This window comes from Triplophysa dalaica, chromosome 4 (assembly GCF_015846415.1).
Source record: "Triplophysa dalaica isolate WHDGS20190420 chromosome 4, ASM1584641v1, whole genome shotgun sequence".
In the NCBI taxonomy this organism is placed as follows: Eukaryota; Metazoa; Chordata; class Actinopteri; order Cypriniformes; family Nemacheilidae; genus Triplophysa; species Triplophysa dalaica.
In genome coordinates this window covers 7142564-7158902 of record NC_079545.1, presented here as the reverse complement: position 1 = coordinate 7158902, position 16339 = coordinate 7142564, and the positions used below count along the sequence as shown (strand labels likewise).

Genomic DNA, 16339 nt, shown 5'->3' with positions numbered 1-16339 from the left:
GCCTTGGAAACCTGCCAGCCTGGGAATCGAACTTGTAACCTTTGCGTTTTAAATCTGGCTCTCTAACCATTAGGCCATAAATATCTTTTACCCAATGCATCAATATTGCATAATAAATGGACAAGAGTAATGATATGCAATGGAGTTCAAATACTTCACTATTAACATCCATTAACTGTTGGAAATTCTAAGATGTGTATGTTTATCCAGTGACATATGGAGATGTTTTAATAAACCTAATTCAAAGTATATACAATATTTAATATATAAAGTTTAAGAATAACAGCTTATTTATTTTATTTAAAGATTATTTCATTTTAAAAGGTTGAATAATAAAGTTAATAAAACTATTAATTGTGAATGCTAAATTTCGATGGGTGAGATTTGAAAAGTAATTGTAATATTGCTGTGAAATTATAATACATTATACGTAATCTGTGCTTCCATGCCCACTTGACGCTCATCAAAAACGTACACATGCGCAGTCCCCTAAAGCTTAGTAACATTTCCTTAAAATGAACTAGCCCTGGATCTTAACCTGCTCCAGAGCAGGTTATCTTTAGAGAGTAAGTTGCCATGGCTACTTACCATGAAAGTTATCTCCGTTTTTGGAACCAAAAATAGAGATTATCAGCTAATTTACCCTTAAATTTACCCAGGTATGTCACATAACCAGCTTTCTGGAATACAAACAATCCAACAGTTGGCCCCATCAACCCCATGGGGTTTCACTTGTCCAGTGGTCAGGTGACTAACTAAATAATCAAACACTAACAAATTATCTTTTCTTGTGCAATGTGTATTGACAATATAAACATGGATCACGTGAGGCAACCTCAACCAATCATATAATGGCAATGGCATCAGTAGATGGAGTTCACACTTTTACTGCAGTCGGTAACAGTTAACGTTGCACAGTTTCGTGTGGATTTGTTTGTTCATATTGATAATATACACTGTATTTCAAAAGAAAAGAGATTTTGCTGGTTATCCAGAATTCATTATTGTTTAAAATAGACCAAATGACCGTTATTGTAGATTTAATTTATTTGTTTGTTTAAATCAAAGTCAGCGAAACCATACCTTTATATTTATTTGTTTGTTTATTTTACCTTTTCCTTAAATTTCATTGTCATAATCAACGGAACAGTCACAAGTCATTAAATTTCAAATGTAGCCTATTATTAAAACATTTCGTTTTCATTCAACAACAAATATATAATATTTTACATTACACATGTCCTTTTTTCGTGAAATTGCATCAGCGTCATGTACATACATGCAGTTTTAGTTATAACAATTATATTTTTCTCATAACTGCTTAAACCAGAAAGCCATCGTTCAATATTACTATTAAATTCTATGATATTCCCGTAAGTAAGTCATTTTGAAGGGTGTATTTGGAGTCTACCTGCTTTTTTCTTAATTGAACTTCGATAGAAAAACACAAAGGCAATAGCTAGCTGACTCACAATGTACAAAATCAGCACGACATGTCCACATACAACGTCCAAATTGTCAACACTACTCAACATAATCAAAACACCCAACATAGGAAATACAATACCGTAACAAAAAGAGAGAAAAAAGAAAAGGGGTAAGAAATTGACATATACATCGACATTTATGGATTTGGCAGACGCTTTTATCCAAAGCGACTTACATTGCATTATACTACAGATTTGTTTAAGTGTGCAATTCCTGGGATTGAGCTCATGACCTGGGTTGTCAGGGCTCAGGTCTGAACTCCTGCATGTTTGTTTGTTGGTCTCTGTATTGTCTATGTCGAGCACATGGGAGAGTTGACAGCTCATCAGTCAGTGTAGGCATTTTTTACATTTGTTTATTATGTTGTTTGTTTTATATATTGTCTTCGCCATTAGATATGGGTCTCCAATGATCTCCAACTTTGAAAGTTCAACATCTTTGCCTGGTATACACTTATAAATGTCTGACCTGTTTAATGTTACATTACATCACATAATATGACATTATTTCTTCAACATAAACTCCTCTTAACCTCCATCCATCTGTCGTGTGCTCAAAATAAAATAAGCCATTTGAATAAATAAATGTAATTTACCATGATTATTTTATTATGTTTTATTATTTGACTGGTAGCTAGTCAAACTAGCTAGTGGTCACTAAGCCTTTAGTGAGGACATACGCTTACAATCAGCCAAAGGTTCTTAAAAATGAGATTGTTAAAGGGATAGGGATTTTACGGATTTTTTCCCTAAAATCTTCCTTAATATTTTATTTTGCGTTCAACAGAACAATAAAATTATATAATCATTATTTCTATTTCGATAGAAATCAACTTTCATAAAATATGTCCTCAATGCACTCTAGTTTCTCCAAAGCAGTTTTAGTTATGATTAGATAAGATTTGAGATTTACTACATTGAGACCTTTGTACAACAATATCTCTATTAAGATCCAGGGATTTTCTACCAGAACATAACTCCACAACTTCTTCTGAATTTTAGTTCCCTTCCCACGTGGAACAGCAAGTGAACACCAAAGCTGTTCTGTTTTCACATCTTTTTTTACTTTAAACAAGATTCCATAATTATTGAAGCTACTGTAGGCTATAATTAATTAAATGCAATTATTTTAGAATTGCCTCCTTTTGCTAAATCGCTTTATTTTTCCTATACTATCTGTCGCTTTGGATTAAAGCGTCTGCTAAATGTAAATTACATTTACATGTCTGGGCGTTATCAAACTTGTTAAAGGGATACTTCACTCAACAATGAAAATTCTGTCATACTTTACTCCCATTCAAGTTGTTCCAAATCTTTATGCCTAAAAATGTATTTTTTCTGATGAAAACAGAGAAATAAATTTGGAAGAATGCTTATAACTAGACAGATTTCCCCCCCCCCATTGAGTACTGGGAAAAGTACAATTGTAGTCAAAATTGCCCAGGAACTGTTTGCTTTCCTACACTCTTCAAAAATAGTCAATGGGGGCAAGACCTGTCGGTTATAAGCATTCTTGCAAAGATATTTCTCTGTGTTCATCAGAACAAAGAAATGAATACAGATTTGGATTAACTTGAAGTTGGGTAAATGATGACAGACTTTTCATTTTTGGGTGAAGTATCATTTCAAGCTTTTGCTGTCGTGTTGTCAGAACAGGACATGGGTTGTGTGCGATATCGCCCACTATACCCTTATTCACTATTCCCAATAACAGTTCACTAATATAGTCACCTCAAAGGAGCGGGTGAACACGAGTTTGTGCACTCGGACACCCGGTGACTGGAAATCCTGCGGGCGCCATCTTCTGCCGAGACGCGGGAATTCATTCATTCAGGATAGATGGCTAGTCGTACACTCGTTATTATGATGCATCATGGGATTGAATCAGTGCTCTCACTAAAATGGATGTCTCCTCAAATAGTGTACTGTATTAGGGTATTTAGGGGTCTATTTTGGACACAGCCATGGTGCGGTCTTCGGAGGCTGCGCAAAAACGGTGCTACATGACGTTCTTGAATGAATTACCTTAGTGGTCGGACGCGTATGAACCGCTGTGAGTTGAGGTAGCACAAACCGCATTTAAACTTACAAAATGAAGTTTACTATTCGTGAAGGCAAACCTGAAGACTGCAAAGATATAGAGCGCATGATCATGGTGAGCAATGCCGAATTTCTAACCTGCATCCATTCAATAGACACCGTTGATTGTTAAGTGTAAGCTTGTCGATATTTTGTGAATGTTTTAATTCTAGGAATTGGCCGTTTATGAAAAAATGCCCGACCAAGTTAAGATATCCCACAAAGGTGTTGTGATTTTAAATCCACTTAGTCTACTCATAGTAAAACACCCAAAATAAATCATATTACTTAATACTGTAAGTTCCACGTGTGTCTTGTTCTCATTTTATAGAGTTGGAGAGAGATGGATTTGGACCCAATCCATATTACCAGTTTCTTGTAGCTGAAGTGCCTGAGGAGCAAAAATCTAAAGATGGTAATAATGCCAACTAAAAGACCAAAACGACACCAGAGTATACATTATACGAAGAGGAATATGGTAAACAATATGTACGGCTACTTGCAGTACTGGCATGCGTTTAAGTAATTATTAATCTCAGCTCCAAAGACAAAGCTCAAAAGTCACCTATAAAATATGCATGAAAGATCAACACCCTTATTTAATATTTACCTGCAACACTATTTTTTTCCTGATGTATTATTCGTCTCTTGTATAGATACTGATCACCTCGTTTTCTTCTTCTTTTACTGCCACAGGATACACCAAGGTCGGTTATGCTCTGTTCTTCTATACTTACAGCACATGGAAAGGCAGGGTTGTGTATATGGAAGATCTTTATGTCATGCCAGAGTACAGATGTGAGCAATTTTGAGTTACGCATCTGGTCTGTATTTTAAACGTTGTTCTTAAAAGTTATAATGAGTACATTTTTTGAAAGGCTATGAAAAATACTTGTACTACTTAGTCTGTTTAATTCATGGGTTGTTTAAGTAAGTTTACAAGGAGGATTCAAGAAATTCTGCATGTATATTAACTTTATGTGTACAGGAAGTGGTGTATAGTCAGTCAGTCACTGTAATACTCGACTGTTTATCCTTTGAATACTTTTTGCTTGTCCGGCAGGGAAAGGCATTGGGAAGGCTTTAATGGCAACTGTCGCCAAAGTAAGTTATGTGGGCTTATTTGTTTGGTTTATTTCAAGCCTTTGTAAGATAATTAAATCTGAAAAATCCTATATTTGTTATTGGGTAGTTGAAAAAATAAATCGAACATGTGTCCTAATGTATGGCAAAATTCTGAAAATAAACTGTTATTATTACATTATTTTATATTATTAATATATTTATAAAGATCATATCAATATGCAATTAATAGCATAAGGGATTTATCTTCATTGTTAGGAATTTGCATATTTGTCTGTCAACTACCCAATTACATATATTCAGTGGTTAACACAGGTTTGTTCTCCCATTAATGTCTATAGGTGGGTAAAGAGAAGGAGTGTGTACGGTTGCAGCTCTCTGTACTGGACTGGAACAAACCTTCTCTGGAATTTTATTTGGCTAAAGGTGCAGAGGATCTTACAGCTAAGGAGGGCTGGCATCATATCCGCTTTCATGGAGAAGCTCTGAACAATCTAGCTCAGGAGGCACCTTGAGGAACATTTTACAGATGAAGGAATAAAACGTATACAGTATATTAAAACGAATATGTGTTGGTTAAAACAAATGTTGATTCTAATGTCTTTTCGCTGTTGTCCAGCTTTTCAATCTATTCATTTTTAGACGTTATCTTAAAAATGCATTTGAGATAGTATTTTGCAAATACTCTCATATGCCTCGACTTGAAATTGTACTATTGACTAAACTAGCATAGAATTTTAGTTTTATATTTATTTACAAAAATGAACAATAAAAATGTTACATGGCAAATTTTGAGAAATGTTTTGTGGCCACTCGATAATAATAATTAACTGTATCAATTATATAACTATATCAGAAGATCTCAAGATAATGGGAAATAGCTTACCAAACCATATTGCAGACAAAAAAAAAATGAAGACATGACGTACAGTTTCCTGTATGGAAGATCAATATTATATTTTTATATTTGAAAAAACTTGCCGTGCTTTGTGTTTATTTGTTAATTTGGACAGACACAAAATAATTTTTTATGTATATTTTATTAAAAGTTGATATTACTGAAGACACGTTTATTTAAATGAAATTTAGTTTTATACGAAAATATAAATAAAATAAAAATGTATAACAAAAATAAAATTTGTCGGTTTATCACCTTTTCAACCTTGTGTGCAAAATCGTTTTGACAAACCATACAATACTTTATGTACCTTTTTGGGAGCTCCATTTTAGATTTAAGACAGTAGTTTGTAGTAAAATTATGCCTTTTTGTAGTACTGTAGATGGCGGTATACAGTAATGGTTGTCTGTCATTAAAGAGTTGCCTTTTGCATGTGTTCGCCAGTCCATTTGCGGCGCTGTTGCCTCGTGTATGCTGCGCTTTGACATTAAATGAAATTACCTGAAGAAGACTGCTTCTCTCTCTGTAGGAATATATCTGTGGGATAAACAGCTTTTGGTTTACTTTTGTTGTGTCTTTCAAAAATTGTAAACTCAAGAAATCTGAAATGGCATCTGAGAGCGAGGAGAATGGCACGGAAATGCAACCGGAGGTCTGAATATTTTGGCAAATGTGTGTCCAGTGATATATTGCTTAAAACAGCCAAAGCTAACAAGCACTGATGGATCTTTGCTTGATACTTTATTCTGGATTAGGTTTTATTTAAAAAAGGGTTTCTGTCATTTTGTATGAAAAATTACCTATTTATTTCATTTGTAGGATACATACATACCTACGTACATAATCATGCATTGATGTCATGCTACTGTCAAACTGAATGAGTGGATTTTAACTGATCAACGACATATCAATTATGTGAGTGTATTGTTTTGTCTCAGGTGGAGGAAACGGCCTATTCCTTAGCTCGGTTGAAACTCGAGAATCTGCTGAATAAGAGCATGAGGATTCGTATGACAGACGGCCGCACGCTGGTGGGGCTTTTCTTATGTACAGACCGAGACTGTAATGTCATCCTGGGATCTGCACAGGAGTTCCTCAAATCCACAGGTAACCACTTACAAATGAGAGAGCATGACAGTTTTAGGTAATGCTTATGCTTTAGTGTGGCGTCCTATTCTTTGTGTTTGCTTAAGTAGATATTAGCTTCCTTACAAGCAAATCCCCAGCAACCACCAATAAAGCCATTTGAAGTGTCTGAATAATTGGTAGACTATCATTTGAAAGTGTAGTATCTATATCTTGTGATTTTATATATTTTTTAATTCTATTCCGTTTTATTCACAGACTCTTTCTCACAAGGTGAGCCCAGAGTGTTGGGACTGGCCATGATTCCTGGCCATCATGTTGTTTCTATAGAAGTGGAATCTGAAAGCCTTCAGACAACCACCCATGGACTCTAACCACTTTAAAGACATTGGACTCTAAATATAGACTGAGACTGGTCAGCATATAAATGTTGTATCAACAACTACATAGTCTACTTGAGATGGGGTTACTTTAATCCGAATGGATATTGTATCAAATATAATGACAGCTTGAGTTGTGTATTTTATTTGGTTACAATTCTCTTTGAGATTGTTTATGAGCAGTTCTCATTATTGACTATCATTTTTTCAATAAGACAGTTGAAGAAGAATCATGGCGATTTTTGTCATCGCTATTTTTGTCATTCTGGTGTTTTGAAAAATGAAACGTTTTTTTCTTTGTATTTGTCATTAAAGTGACAGTGTTTTCAGAAGTCATACAAGCCAACCTCAAGGATTTAAATTGTGTTGTTCACAAATAATTATAAACCATTAACTGACATGTCCACACTGCAAACAAATATATAACTGCTTAACAAACCTTTCATTTACATGACAATTTTTTCCTTGACATGTTTTGACTCAAGAAGTAATACACACACATAATTCATTTAGCTGATTTAGCTATGCGTAAACCTAAGATTGGTTATATCTTATTTTAGATTTAGAGGTCGGAATCACTGCCCAGGTAAAACAGTGGACATTTAAAAGAAAAATTAGATTTCTATTGTGTGAGTGATATCAAGCTATAATTAGGTTTAGCTATAGTAATGATAATTTTATCATTTAATTTAAAAAAAATACATATGAAGAGTTTGTTTCCAAAAGGAGATAACTCTGTAATTTTTTTCATTCCATGTTTTTAATTGTGTTATATTTTTATTGTGTTAGTTAGCTGTATTTTTTGAGTGGCTTTACATGAAAACAAACCAACTGCAGTTTGATAATAATTGGAATGCACAATAAAAAAAACATAATTTTGGAATTAAACTCTTGATATATATATACAATTATATATATGTTTGGACTACACATGACATAACAAAAACAACACATTAAACATTTTAGTTAAACGTATTAAATATGCTCAGATTTATTTAGCTAATGATGTCACCATCAGTATGTGATGTCCATATGTAACACTGTTTCTACATTCTAAAGTATATTTTTATTTATAAATAATGAAAACATATAAGGGCATAACAAGGTAGCCAACAATTTACATAATATGCAAAGAAACATCCAACCAGAAACAAATAGAAAATCGTGGAAAAGTAGGAATATAAATATAATTGTATGGGAAATGTATGCTATGACCGAGTGTTTACAGAAATGTTCAAATTATTAAAAAAAATAAGATGCTAATACACTATTATGCCTTAGGAAAATTGAAAAATAATAAAATGAAATATGAATAATTTATATTAAAAAAAATATTATTTCAAAGGGAATGTTGAGCAATTGCATAGATTCATGAATTTTTTTATTTAATGCATCCCAGCATGCTGCGACTATCTCTAAATATAAAATAATGTTTGTTCCATTATGTAGATATCATCCTGGTCCAAAATAATGGCCAGCTTGATGTAAATATATATTCAACATTTTAAAACATATCAATTATATTTGTATTACACTTTTTTGCAAATTCTTTCACACAATATGTATTTACTGGAAATGTGATAATTAAAAAAGAGAAGCATGATGGAAAATCCCAACAATACGCCCTGTATTTACATGACTTTATTTAGATGAAAACACTATTTACAATAGAATTTTGAGTTTTTGTTTGATAGAGCATCCTGTTTTGACCATTTTAACTTGTATGTTTATCCCATGTATGAAGTCTGTTTCTTACACATAAGCATTGTTTCCATACTGACTGGTACATGATATTGTAGAGGCAGTTTGAACAATCTGCATATGTCTGCTATGATCAGAAGTTCTGTCGTCTTGAAGATCTGATCTAAAGAATAAAAAAAAAAAAAAAGATTTATAGTAAACATACATATAAACACAATTTCAGCAAAAATGCGTACAAATTTGAATGTTTAAATGTCATCAGGTAACAAATTATGTTGTGCATATTAGACTCACTTTTTTATGTCTGAGCTTTTGACTCTACAAGAACACAGCAAGCAGCTGCCACCACATAAAGCCAGTGTAGCTGAACTCCAACCAATGTAAAGCCCTTCTCCGATTTCATATCTAAACAAACACAAATCAGATATTTAAAAACGGCCATTCGTTTATTAGACAACTGTGTCCATACACATATGATGAAATAAAAACTGTGCAGCTGGGTCTTAATAATATCATATAGAAAATAAACAATAGTTTCAACTTACTTTATTCCAGCATACAGTGGGTCAAAAAATTGCTGAGTGATATTATAAGCATACCAAGACACTGCAGTCATAGTGCAGAGACCTGAAACATGAACTTATTTACTAATCCATGTATGCATCTCGATGTCTTCTTGTAAAAATTATTTTTTGATACATTTATAGTAAAAGTCATTATAAATTGACGTTTGTCAACATGCATACAATAGGTCTATACACAACCACTCGAAATGTTGTACTTTCTTAAACGTTTTTATTAAATAACATAATAATGCCAGACAACTTTATGACATTCTTACCTTGCAGTATAAAAAAGATGCCTCCAACCCCAGCGACCCGACCCTTCATGACATAATTCTCTCCTCCAACCTTAGAACACTGCATACCTACTAGAGTTGCCACCAGCCCAAAAACGCCCATAACAATAGATGTGATCATTAATGCACGGCATACCTGAATGTAACCTGAGAGAAACAGAGAGAATATCTCCTTTATAACTCATTTTTCAGACCACCAGGTTTGTGCTTAAGCTCTATAAACTAACAGTATTGGTGATCACCAAAATCTTTTTCATCTCCATTCATCTGTAAGCTCTTTAGTCACAGTAGTGTTTGTAATGCTAAAATATAACAATTGTTATCCATGAATATTTGAAATTTACTGCTCTAAAAAACCTTTATTTTGTTTTATTATTATTTAGATGCCCAATTACAGTCAAAAACAACATAGACTGAATGTAAACAACAACAATGCAGGAAGAACGCAAGCTGTCATCAAAGCCAAAGGAAGAAAAACAAAATATTAAGTTGTTTGGTTATTATGTGTGAATAAAGACTACTTGCTTCAGTTTGTTATTTGCTAGTTTTGAACCCATTTTTGACAGATTCCTGAAATATGTTTATGTGCTTTCTCTTTATTATGACAGGTGGTTAAATAAATAATATAGATTCTGGTTTTAACTGCCTGTCAGCCTTACAGTGTTTAACAGTTTTTAAGCATGTCAATGCGTAATGGGTTTGAGGACTTTAATTGGTGGTTATAACATATTATTTTACTCTGATTGTAATTTACCAACATTGTTTTTCAATAGATTATTTGCTTATTGGCCAAGATAGCCTATGTTCTGGAAAATGCGTTTTAAAGCACGTTAGAGTAGCCCATATGAACGAATGAAAATGAAACATATAGCCTATTTCACTTTGTCATTTGGTTAACTATAATTCAAATGTATTAATTGCATTAGAACATCATTTCTCGAACTAAAAATTATTTACATGTAGTTTAAAATGGCCAAGACAACTGTATCCATTTTGTCTAAGTGTCCAACTGAATTTTAGACTTTAACAAACACCGTGCAGCCAATATGTATCCAGAAAAAAAAGATCTCGCGGTGTCATACCGGACAATGTCAGTAAAGATGGGAATTCCCTGCAGTTGTGGACTCCGGTTGAATCTGTGAAGCAGGACATCCACAAGTTCTCATAAATCGTTGATGTAGTAATAACGTTGCCGTCCACAGTTGATACCCGCCAGAACCTATTCGGAAGGGCAACACCGACCATGACCCAACCCCAAAAACCAAGAAAAACAGCCAATGCTTCGACGATTGTATCCATAGCTTCCTATTTCCTTCAAATTGCGCTTTCAAACTATGCTCGCATAATATGTCGCATGCATCACGTTTGTCAAAGAGTCAACGCGCCCCCAACCCCAACCCCCCTATTCAGCTTCAGAGTCACCATGAGGACGACGTCAATCGACACAACAGGTGATAACCTAAAGAAAACAAGCGACCACAACACAGTAACAAACTAGTCTTTGCAAGGCTAACAGTTTTATTATTACACATTAATTAAAACAGCCTGGAGTATAATTTAATTTAATTCTACACAACCGGATTTTCGGTATGGGTTAACTTTTTGGTTAAAGTTCCATAAAACACCACGAGTTGTTAAAAAGGTCAAACGTTTTAAAGGGACACTAGTTGAAAAATTCTTTAATAAGTAATACTTTATAATCAGTTATATTTTTGTGCAAACCAATCAAATAAATGTAACTGCATAGCAATCTTTATAAACAGAAAAGCATAATAAAAGAAGAAAAAAAAATCACAGTCCTGTCAATGATTTTTTTACCTGGTAAAGCGAGCAAGGACTGAAAATTCCAACAGTTGTAAACACCAGAGGAGTCATCTGCACAGGACATCCAGAGGTTCTCAAAGATGGTAGAAGTGGTGATGACACTACCTTCTGTTGAGGACACCCTCCAGTAATTATTGTACAATGATACCACAACAGACACGCATCCTAAAAATCCCATGAAAAGTGCACCAATCTGTAATGCGTCTTTCATGTCTATGTTTATCTTCTGCTTTTCCAAGGTAAACTGGATGGTTGGGGTTTCGTCTTCTGATTCTTCAACTTTCAAGAAATATCAGCTGCTTATTCTGCCACGTTTTCCTCTAGCCACATATTTCAAAACGTGAAAGGATGCCCTGGCTGACAGACCTCTTCAGCGGTCCTAACAAATCCCTTTAACCAGTAGGCCTATTCCCTTATATAACATAAATGGAATTTGACCTTGTAATGAACATTAAAGGGTTTTTATGATTTTCATGTAGATAAGTCCACCACAAAACATGTCTGATTTCAAGCGCTCGATATAGCCCGTAGTCTATAAATTGCACATTAACTCATCAAGACAATGATAGGGCGAGGACAATTCCAACTGTACGGGTGCATGGATGTTTTTTTTTCATTAAAGATAAAGATTACAGTAAAATAAAGTCACCCGGCTCGCCTGGTGATATGTGATAACCTGCTATGGCAATATTTTCCACATAGAAAAATGCAGGATATGTTTGACTAACATTTTCTTTTTTATTAACAGGTGTACAGTTTTATTTGTTCTCATTAGTTACCTAAACATATTTTTTTATTACCTGCTTGATCAAGTGACCTTAAATCAACCTTTTCTTATAGCCTGCAATAATCTTGAGTGACAGACTGGAGTTTAGAAAAGTGATGCCGTTTTTTTTTTCAAATATAGTACACCAGTCCGCATTTCTGTGTTTAGATTCGGTAGACAAAGTTTGTATAGTTGTCAAAGATAAAAACTATTCTAGAGAGCAGAAGAGACCCACTTTAATTTATCTAAATGAAAATCTAAAGCTCATCTTGATCCCAATCATTTTGAATATTAATCATAAAATAATCAAGTCTTTTTACTACAGAATGCTAAAGATATAAGAAAGTAATTACACAAAGCATAAAAAAATCATTTGAGGATGTTCTTGTTTAAAATTGTATGATCAATAGTTGGACAAATATGTCTACTGTATATTTGTCATGATTCCACTATCATGTCATGTTTATTCTTGTTGTTTGAGTGGAGTCATGGCATAACCTATGGTTTTGTGTGAGATTGAGTGATCTTTCTCGTGTCTCGTCATTGTTCCCTACATCTTGTTCCTCGTCAGCTTTCCCTGAGTGCTAATCCCCAGCACCTGTTGCTCGTTACCATCCTCTGTTTGTTTCCCCTATAAAGAGTCCTCATGTTTCATTGTCCTGTGCGCGTTCATTGTATGATGTCCCTTGTAAGCTGTACCTGTATACTGTGTGTGATACCTGGTCCTCGTCTGAGTTGTTCTTGTTCCTGTTCTCCGTCAAAGTAAGTGTAGTTCAGTCAGTGTTAGTGTTTTGTTTCAAGTGCTTGTTTTATTAGTTTAGTGAGTCAGTGTCCTTGTACGTTGTTATAGTTTGTATATTATTCTTGTCCTGTTTTCCCCCTCGTGGGTTTTTGTTTTGACCCTTTTGTAGTGTTCTTGTTTTCTGTTAAATAAACCTGTCAACCCTGTATCATCTCGTCCTGCCTATCTCTCTGCCTTGCAATTGGGTTCCCGTTCAAGTTTCATGACAGAATGAACGCGCCAAGATTGAACCCAGCAGGCATGGAGGCGAGACGCGCAAGTCAGGCACGTCGCCTGTGTACTGTTCGTCAGGGATACGGCGACGTGCTTGGCTTCGCGGATCGCTTCTTTGAGACTGCAGGGGAGATGGTCCATGATGAGCAGGAACAGATGGTCCTGTTCAATGGTGGCCTCAACCATCCTCTGACGCGGGAGGAGATGCAGATGCTGAGACCGCTGGGCTTCACCGAACTGATCAGGTACGCCATGAATCGGCCGGAGCCCAGGGTCTCAGTCGAGTCCTGCTCTCCTTCTCCGCTGGCCGCCATCCCCGAGGGTCATTCCCTAGAAATCGGGGTCATGGGCCTCTCCCCATCCTCTGCAGTCTCTTCACCACCACCATCTGGTCTCCGTGGCAAACGGGGGAGAAGAAATTCTTCGGGGTCTTCCTCTGAGGCCTCCAACCCCGAACCAGCAGAGCCCTTCACCTCCTTCCTTCAGCCGACCACCAGACGGGTGGGTCGGCTGAAAAAGAAGAGGCAGCGGAGGGCAGCTGGGAGTCCTGTGGTCCCGAGTCCTGTGGTCCCGAGTCCTGTGGTCCCGAGTCCTGTGGTCCCGAGTCCTGTGGTCCCGAGTCCTGTGGTCCCGAGTCCTGTGGTCCCGAGTCCTGTGGTCCCGAGTCCGGTGGTCCCGAGTCCGGTGGTCCGGTGGTCCCGAGTCCGGTGGTCCGGTGGTCCCGAGTCCGGTGGTCCCGAGTCCGGTGGTCCCGAGTCCGGTGGTCCCGAGTCCGGTGGTCCCGAGTCCGGTGGTCCCGAGTCCGGTGGTCCCGAGTCCGGTGGTCCCGAGTCCGGTGGTCCCGAGTCCGGTGGTCCCGAGTCCGGTGGTCCCGAGTCCGGTGGTCCCGAGTCCGGTGGTCCCGAGTCCGGTGGTCCCGAGTCCGGTGGTCCCCAAATATTTTTTGGGGGGGCGCTGTGGGAAGGTGACGGTCCGTCCGGCACCGAGCCCGGGCCAGAAGCCGCCAGAGGTCGCTGCCCAGCCGCCGTCAAGTCCGGCTGCCCAGCCGCCGTCAAGTCCGGCTGCCCAGCCGCCGTCAAGTCCGGCTGCCCCGTCGCCGTCAAGTCCGGCTGCCCCGTCGCCGTCAAGTCCGGCTGCCCAGCCGCCGTCAAGTCCGGCTGCCCAGCCGCCGTCAAGTCCGGCTGCCCAGCCGCCGTCAAGTCCGGCTGCCCAGCCGCCGTCAAGTCCGGCTGCCCAGCCGCCGTCAAGTCCGGCTGCCCAGCCGCCGTCAAGTCCGGCTGCCCAGCCGCCGTCAAGTCCGGCTGCCCAGCCGCCGTCAAGTCCGGCTGCCCAGCCGCCGTCAAGTCCGGCTGCCCAGCCGCCGTCAAGTCCGGCTGCCCAGCCGCCGTCAAGTCCGGCTGCCCAGCCGCCGTCAAGTCCGGCTGCCCAGCCGCCGTCAAGTCCGGCTGCCCAGCCGCCGTCAAGTCCGGCTGCCCAGCCGCCGTCAAGTCCGGCTGCCCAGCCGCCGTCAAGTCCGGCTGCCCAGCCGCCGTCAAGTCCGGCTGCCCAGCCGCCGTCAAGTCCGGCTGCCCAGCCGCCGTCAAGTCCGGCTGCCCAGCCGCCGTCAAGTCCGGCTGCCCAGCCGCCGTCAAGTCCGGCTGCCCAGCCGCCGTCAAGTCCGGCTGCCCAGCCGCCGTCAAGTCCGGCTGCCCAGCCGCCGTCAAGTCCGGCTGCCCAGCCGCCGTCAAGTCCGGCTGCCCAGCCGCCGTCAAGTCCGGCTGCCCAGCCGCCGTCAAGTCCGGCTGCCCAGCCGCCGTCAAGTCCGGCTGCCCAGCCGCCGTCAAGTCCGGCTGCCCAGCCGCCGTCAAGTCCGGCTGCCCAGCCGCCGTCAAGTCCGGCTGCCCAGCCGCCGTCAAGTCCGGCTGCCCAGCCGCCGTCAAGTCCGGCTGCCCAGCCGCCGTCAAGTCCGGCTGCCCAGCCGCCGTCAAGTCCGGCTGCCCAGCCGCCGTCAAGTCCGGCTGCCCAGCCGCCGTCAAGTCCGGCTGCCCAGCCGCCGTCAAGTCCGGCTGCCCAGCCGCCGTCAAGTCCGGCTGCCCAGCCGCCGTCAAGTCCGGCTGCCCAGCCGCCGTCAAGTCCGGCTGCCCAGCCGCCGTCAAGTCCGGCTGCCCAGCCGCCGTCAAGTCCGGCTGCCCAGCCGCCGTCAAGTCCGGCTGCCCAGCCGCCGTCAAGTCCGGCTGCCCAGCCGCCGTCAAGTCCGGCTGCCCAGCCGCCGTCAAGTCCGGCTGCCCAGCCGCCGTCAAGTCCGGCTGCCCAGCCGCCGTCAAGTCCGGCTGCCCAGCCGCCGTCAAGTCCGGCTGCCCAGCCGCCGTCAAGTCCGGCTGCCCAGCCGCCGTCAAGTCCGGCTGCCCAGCCGCCGTCAAGTCCGGCTGCCCAGCCGCCGTCAAGTCCGGCTGCCCAGCCGCCGTCAAGTCCGGCTGCCCAGCCGCCGTCAAGTCCGGCTGCCCAGCCGCCGTCAGCACCAAGCCCTGTCCAGCCGACGATCCAGTCGGCCTTCCAGCCCTGGTCCAGCCCGGCATTCCAGCCGAGGACTAGCCCAGTTCCCCCCAGGACTACCCCTGTCAAGCCTCCTGGGGCTCCGCGCCCTGGCGCGTCCCCCAGGGCTGGGACTTCCCCGCCCGGCCCTGCCCCTTCTGGACTTCCTGTGTTTTCTTGTTTGCCCCCGCCCCCCCTCCCATGTCTGTTATTTTTGTTATCTCACCCCAACCCTTTTGTTATCATATCTTGTATGCCCCTTGTCATGTTCACCTTGTCTGTCTGGTTTTTGTCTGTTTCCCAGTCAGTCTTGTCTCTGTTTATTCTTGTTGTTTGAGTGGAGTCATGGCATAACCTATGGTTTTGTGTGAGATTGAGTGATCTTTCTCGTGTCTCATCATTGTTCCCTACATCTTGTTCCTCGTCAGCTTTCCCTGAGTGCTAATCCCCAGCACCTGTTGCTCGTTACCATCCTCTGTTTGTTTCCCCTATAAAGAGTCCTCATGTTTCATTGTCCTGTGCGCGTTCATTGTATGATGTCCCTTGTAAGCTGTACCTGTATACTGTGTGTGATACCTGGTCCTCGTCTGAGTTGTTCTTGTTCCTGTTCTCCGTCAAAGTAAGTGTAGTTCAGTCAGTGTTAGTGTTTT

The 16339-nt window shown here is 40.5% G+C and overlaps 3 protein-coding genes across 5 annotated transcripts; 2 read left to right on the top strand and 1 right to left on the bottom strand.

Moving 5' to 3' along the window:
• Positions 1-3258: 3258 nt before the first annotated feature.
• On the top strand, positions 3259-5438 carry sat2b (spermidine/spermine N1-acetyltransferase family member 2b). Of its 2 annotated transcripts, none has more exons than XM_056746099.1 (6): positions 3259-3642; positions 3740-3791; positions 3898-3981; positions 4223-4273; positions 4630-4670; positions 4991-5438. In XM_056746099.1, the coding sequence occupies exons 1-6, from the start codon at positions 3580-3582 to the stop codon at positions 5162-5164; spliced, it is 465 nt and encodes a 154-aa protein (XP_056602077.1). In that variant the 5' UTR covers positions 3259-3579; the 3' UTR covers positions 5165-5438. The 2 variants fall into 2 exon arrangements, with proteins under 2 accessions (XP_056602077.1, XP_056602076.1); XM_056746098.1 differs by having other exon boundaries at positions 3260-3642; positions 4263-4364.
• Positions 5439-6043: 605 nt separating this feature from the next.
• On the top strand, positions 6044-7830 carry naa38 (N-alpha-acetyltransferase 38, NatC auxiliary subunit). Its single transcript, XM_056746595.1, has 3 exons — positions 6044-6199; positions 6486-6654; positions 6892-7830. Exons 1-3 carry the CDS (start codon positions 6155-6157, stop codon positions 7005-7007), a joined length of 330 nt encoding a protein of 109 aa, XP_056602573.1. The 5' UTR covers positions 6044-6154; the 3' UTR covers positions 7008-7830.
• Positions 7831-7988: 158 nt separating this feature from the next.
• cldn15b (claudin 15b) lies at positions 7989-11755 on the bottom strand. Of its 2 annotated transcripts, none has more exons than XM_056746392.1 (5): positions 11392-11755; positions 9556-9720; positions 9260-9341; positions 9009-9119; positions 7989-8877 (listed from the first exon to the last, which is right to left on the bottom strand). In XM_056746392.1, exons 1-5 carry the CDS (start codon positions 11606-11608, stop codon positions 8766-8768), a joined length of 687 nt encoding a protein of 228 aa, XP_056602370.1. In that variant the 5' UTR covers positions 11609-11755; the 3' UTR covers positions 7989-8765. The 2 variants fall into 2 exon arrangements, with proteins under 2 accessions (XP_056602370.1, XP_056602369.1); XM_056746391.1 differs by lacking the exon at positions 11392-11755 and adding an exon at positions 10656-10956.
• Positions 11756-16339: the final 4584 nt, after the last annotated feature.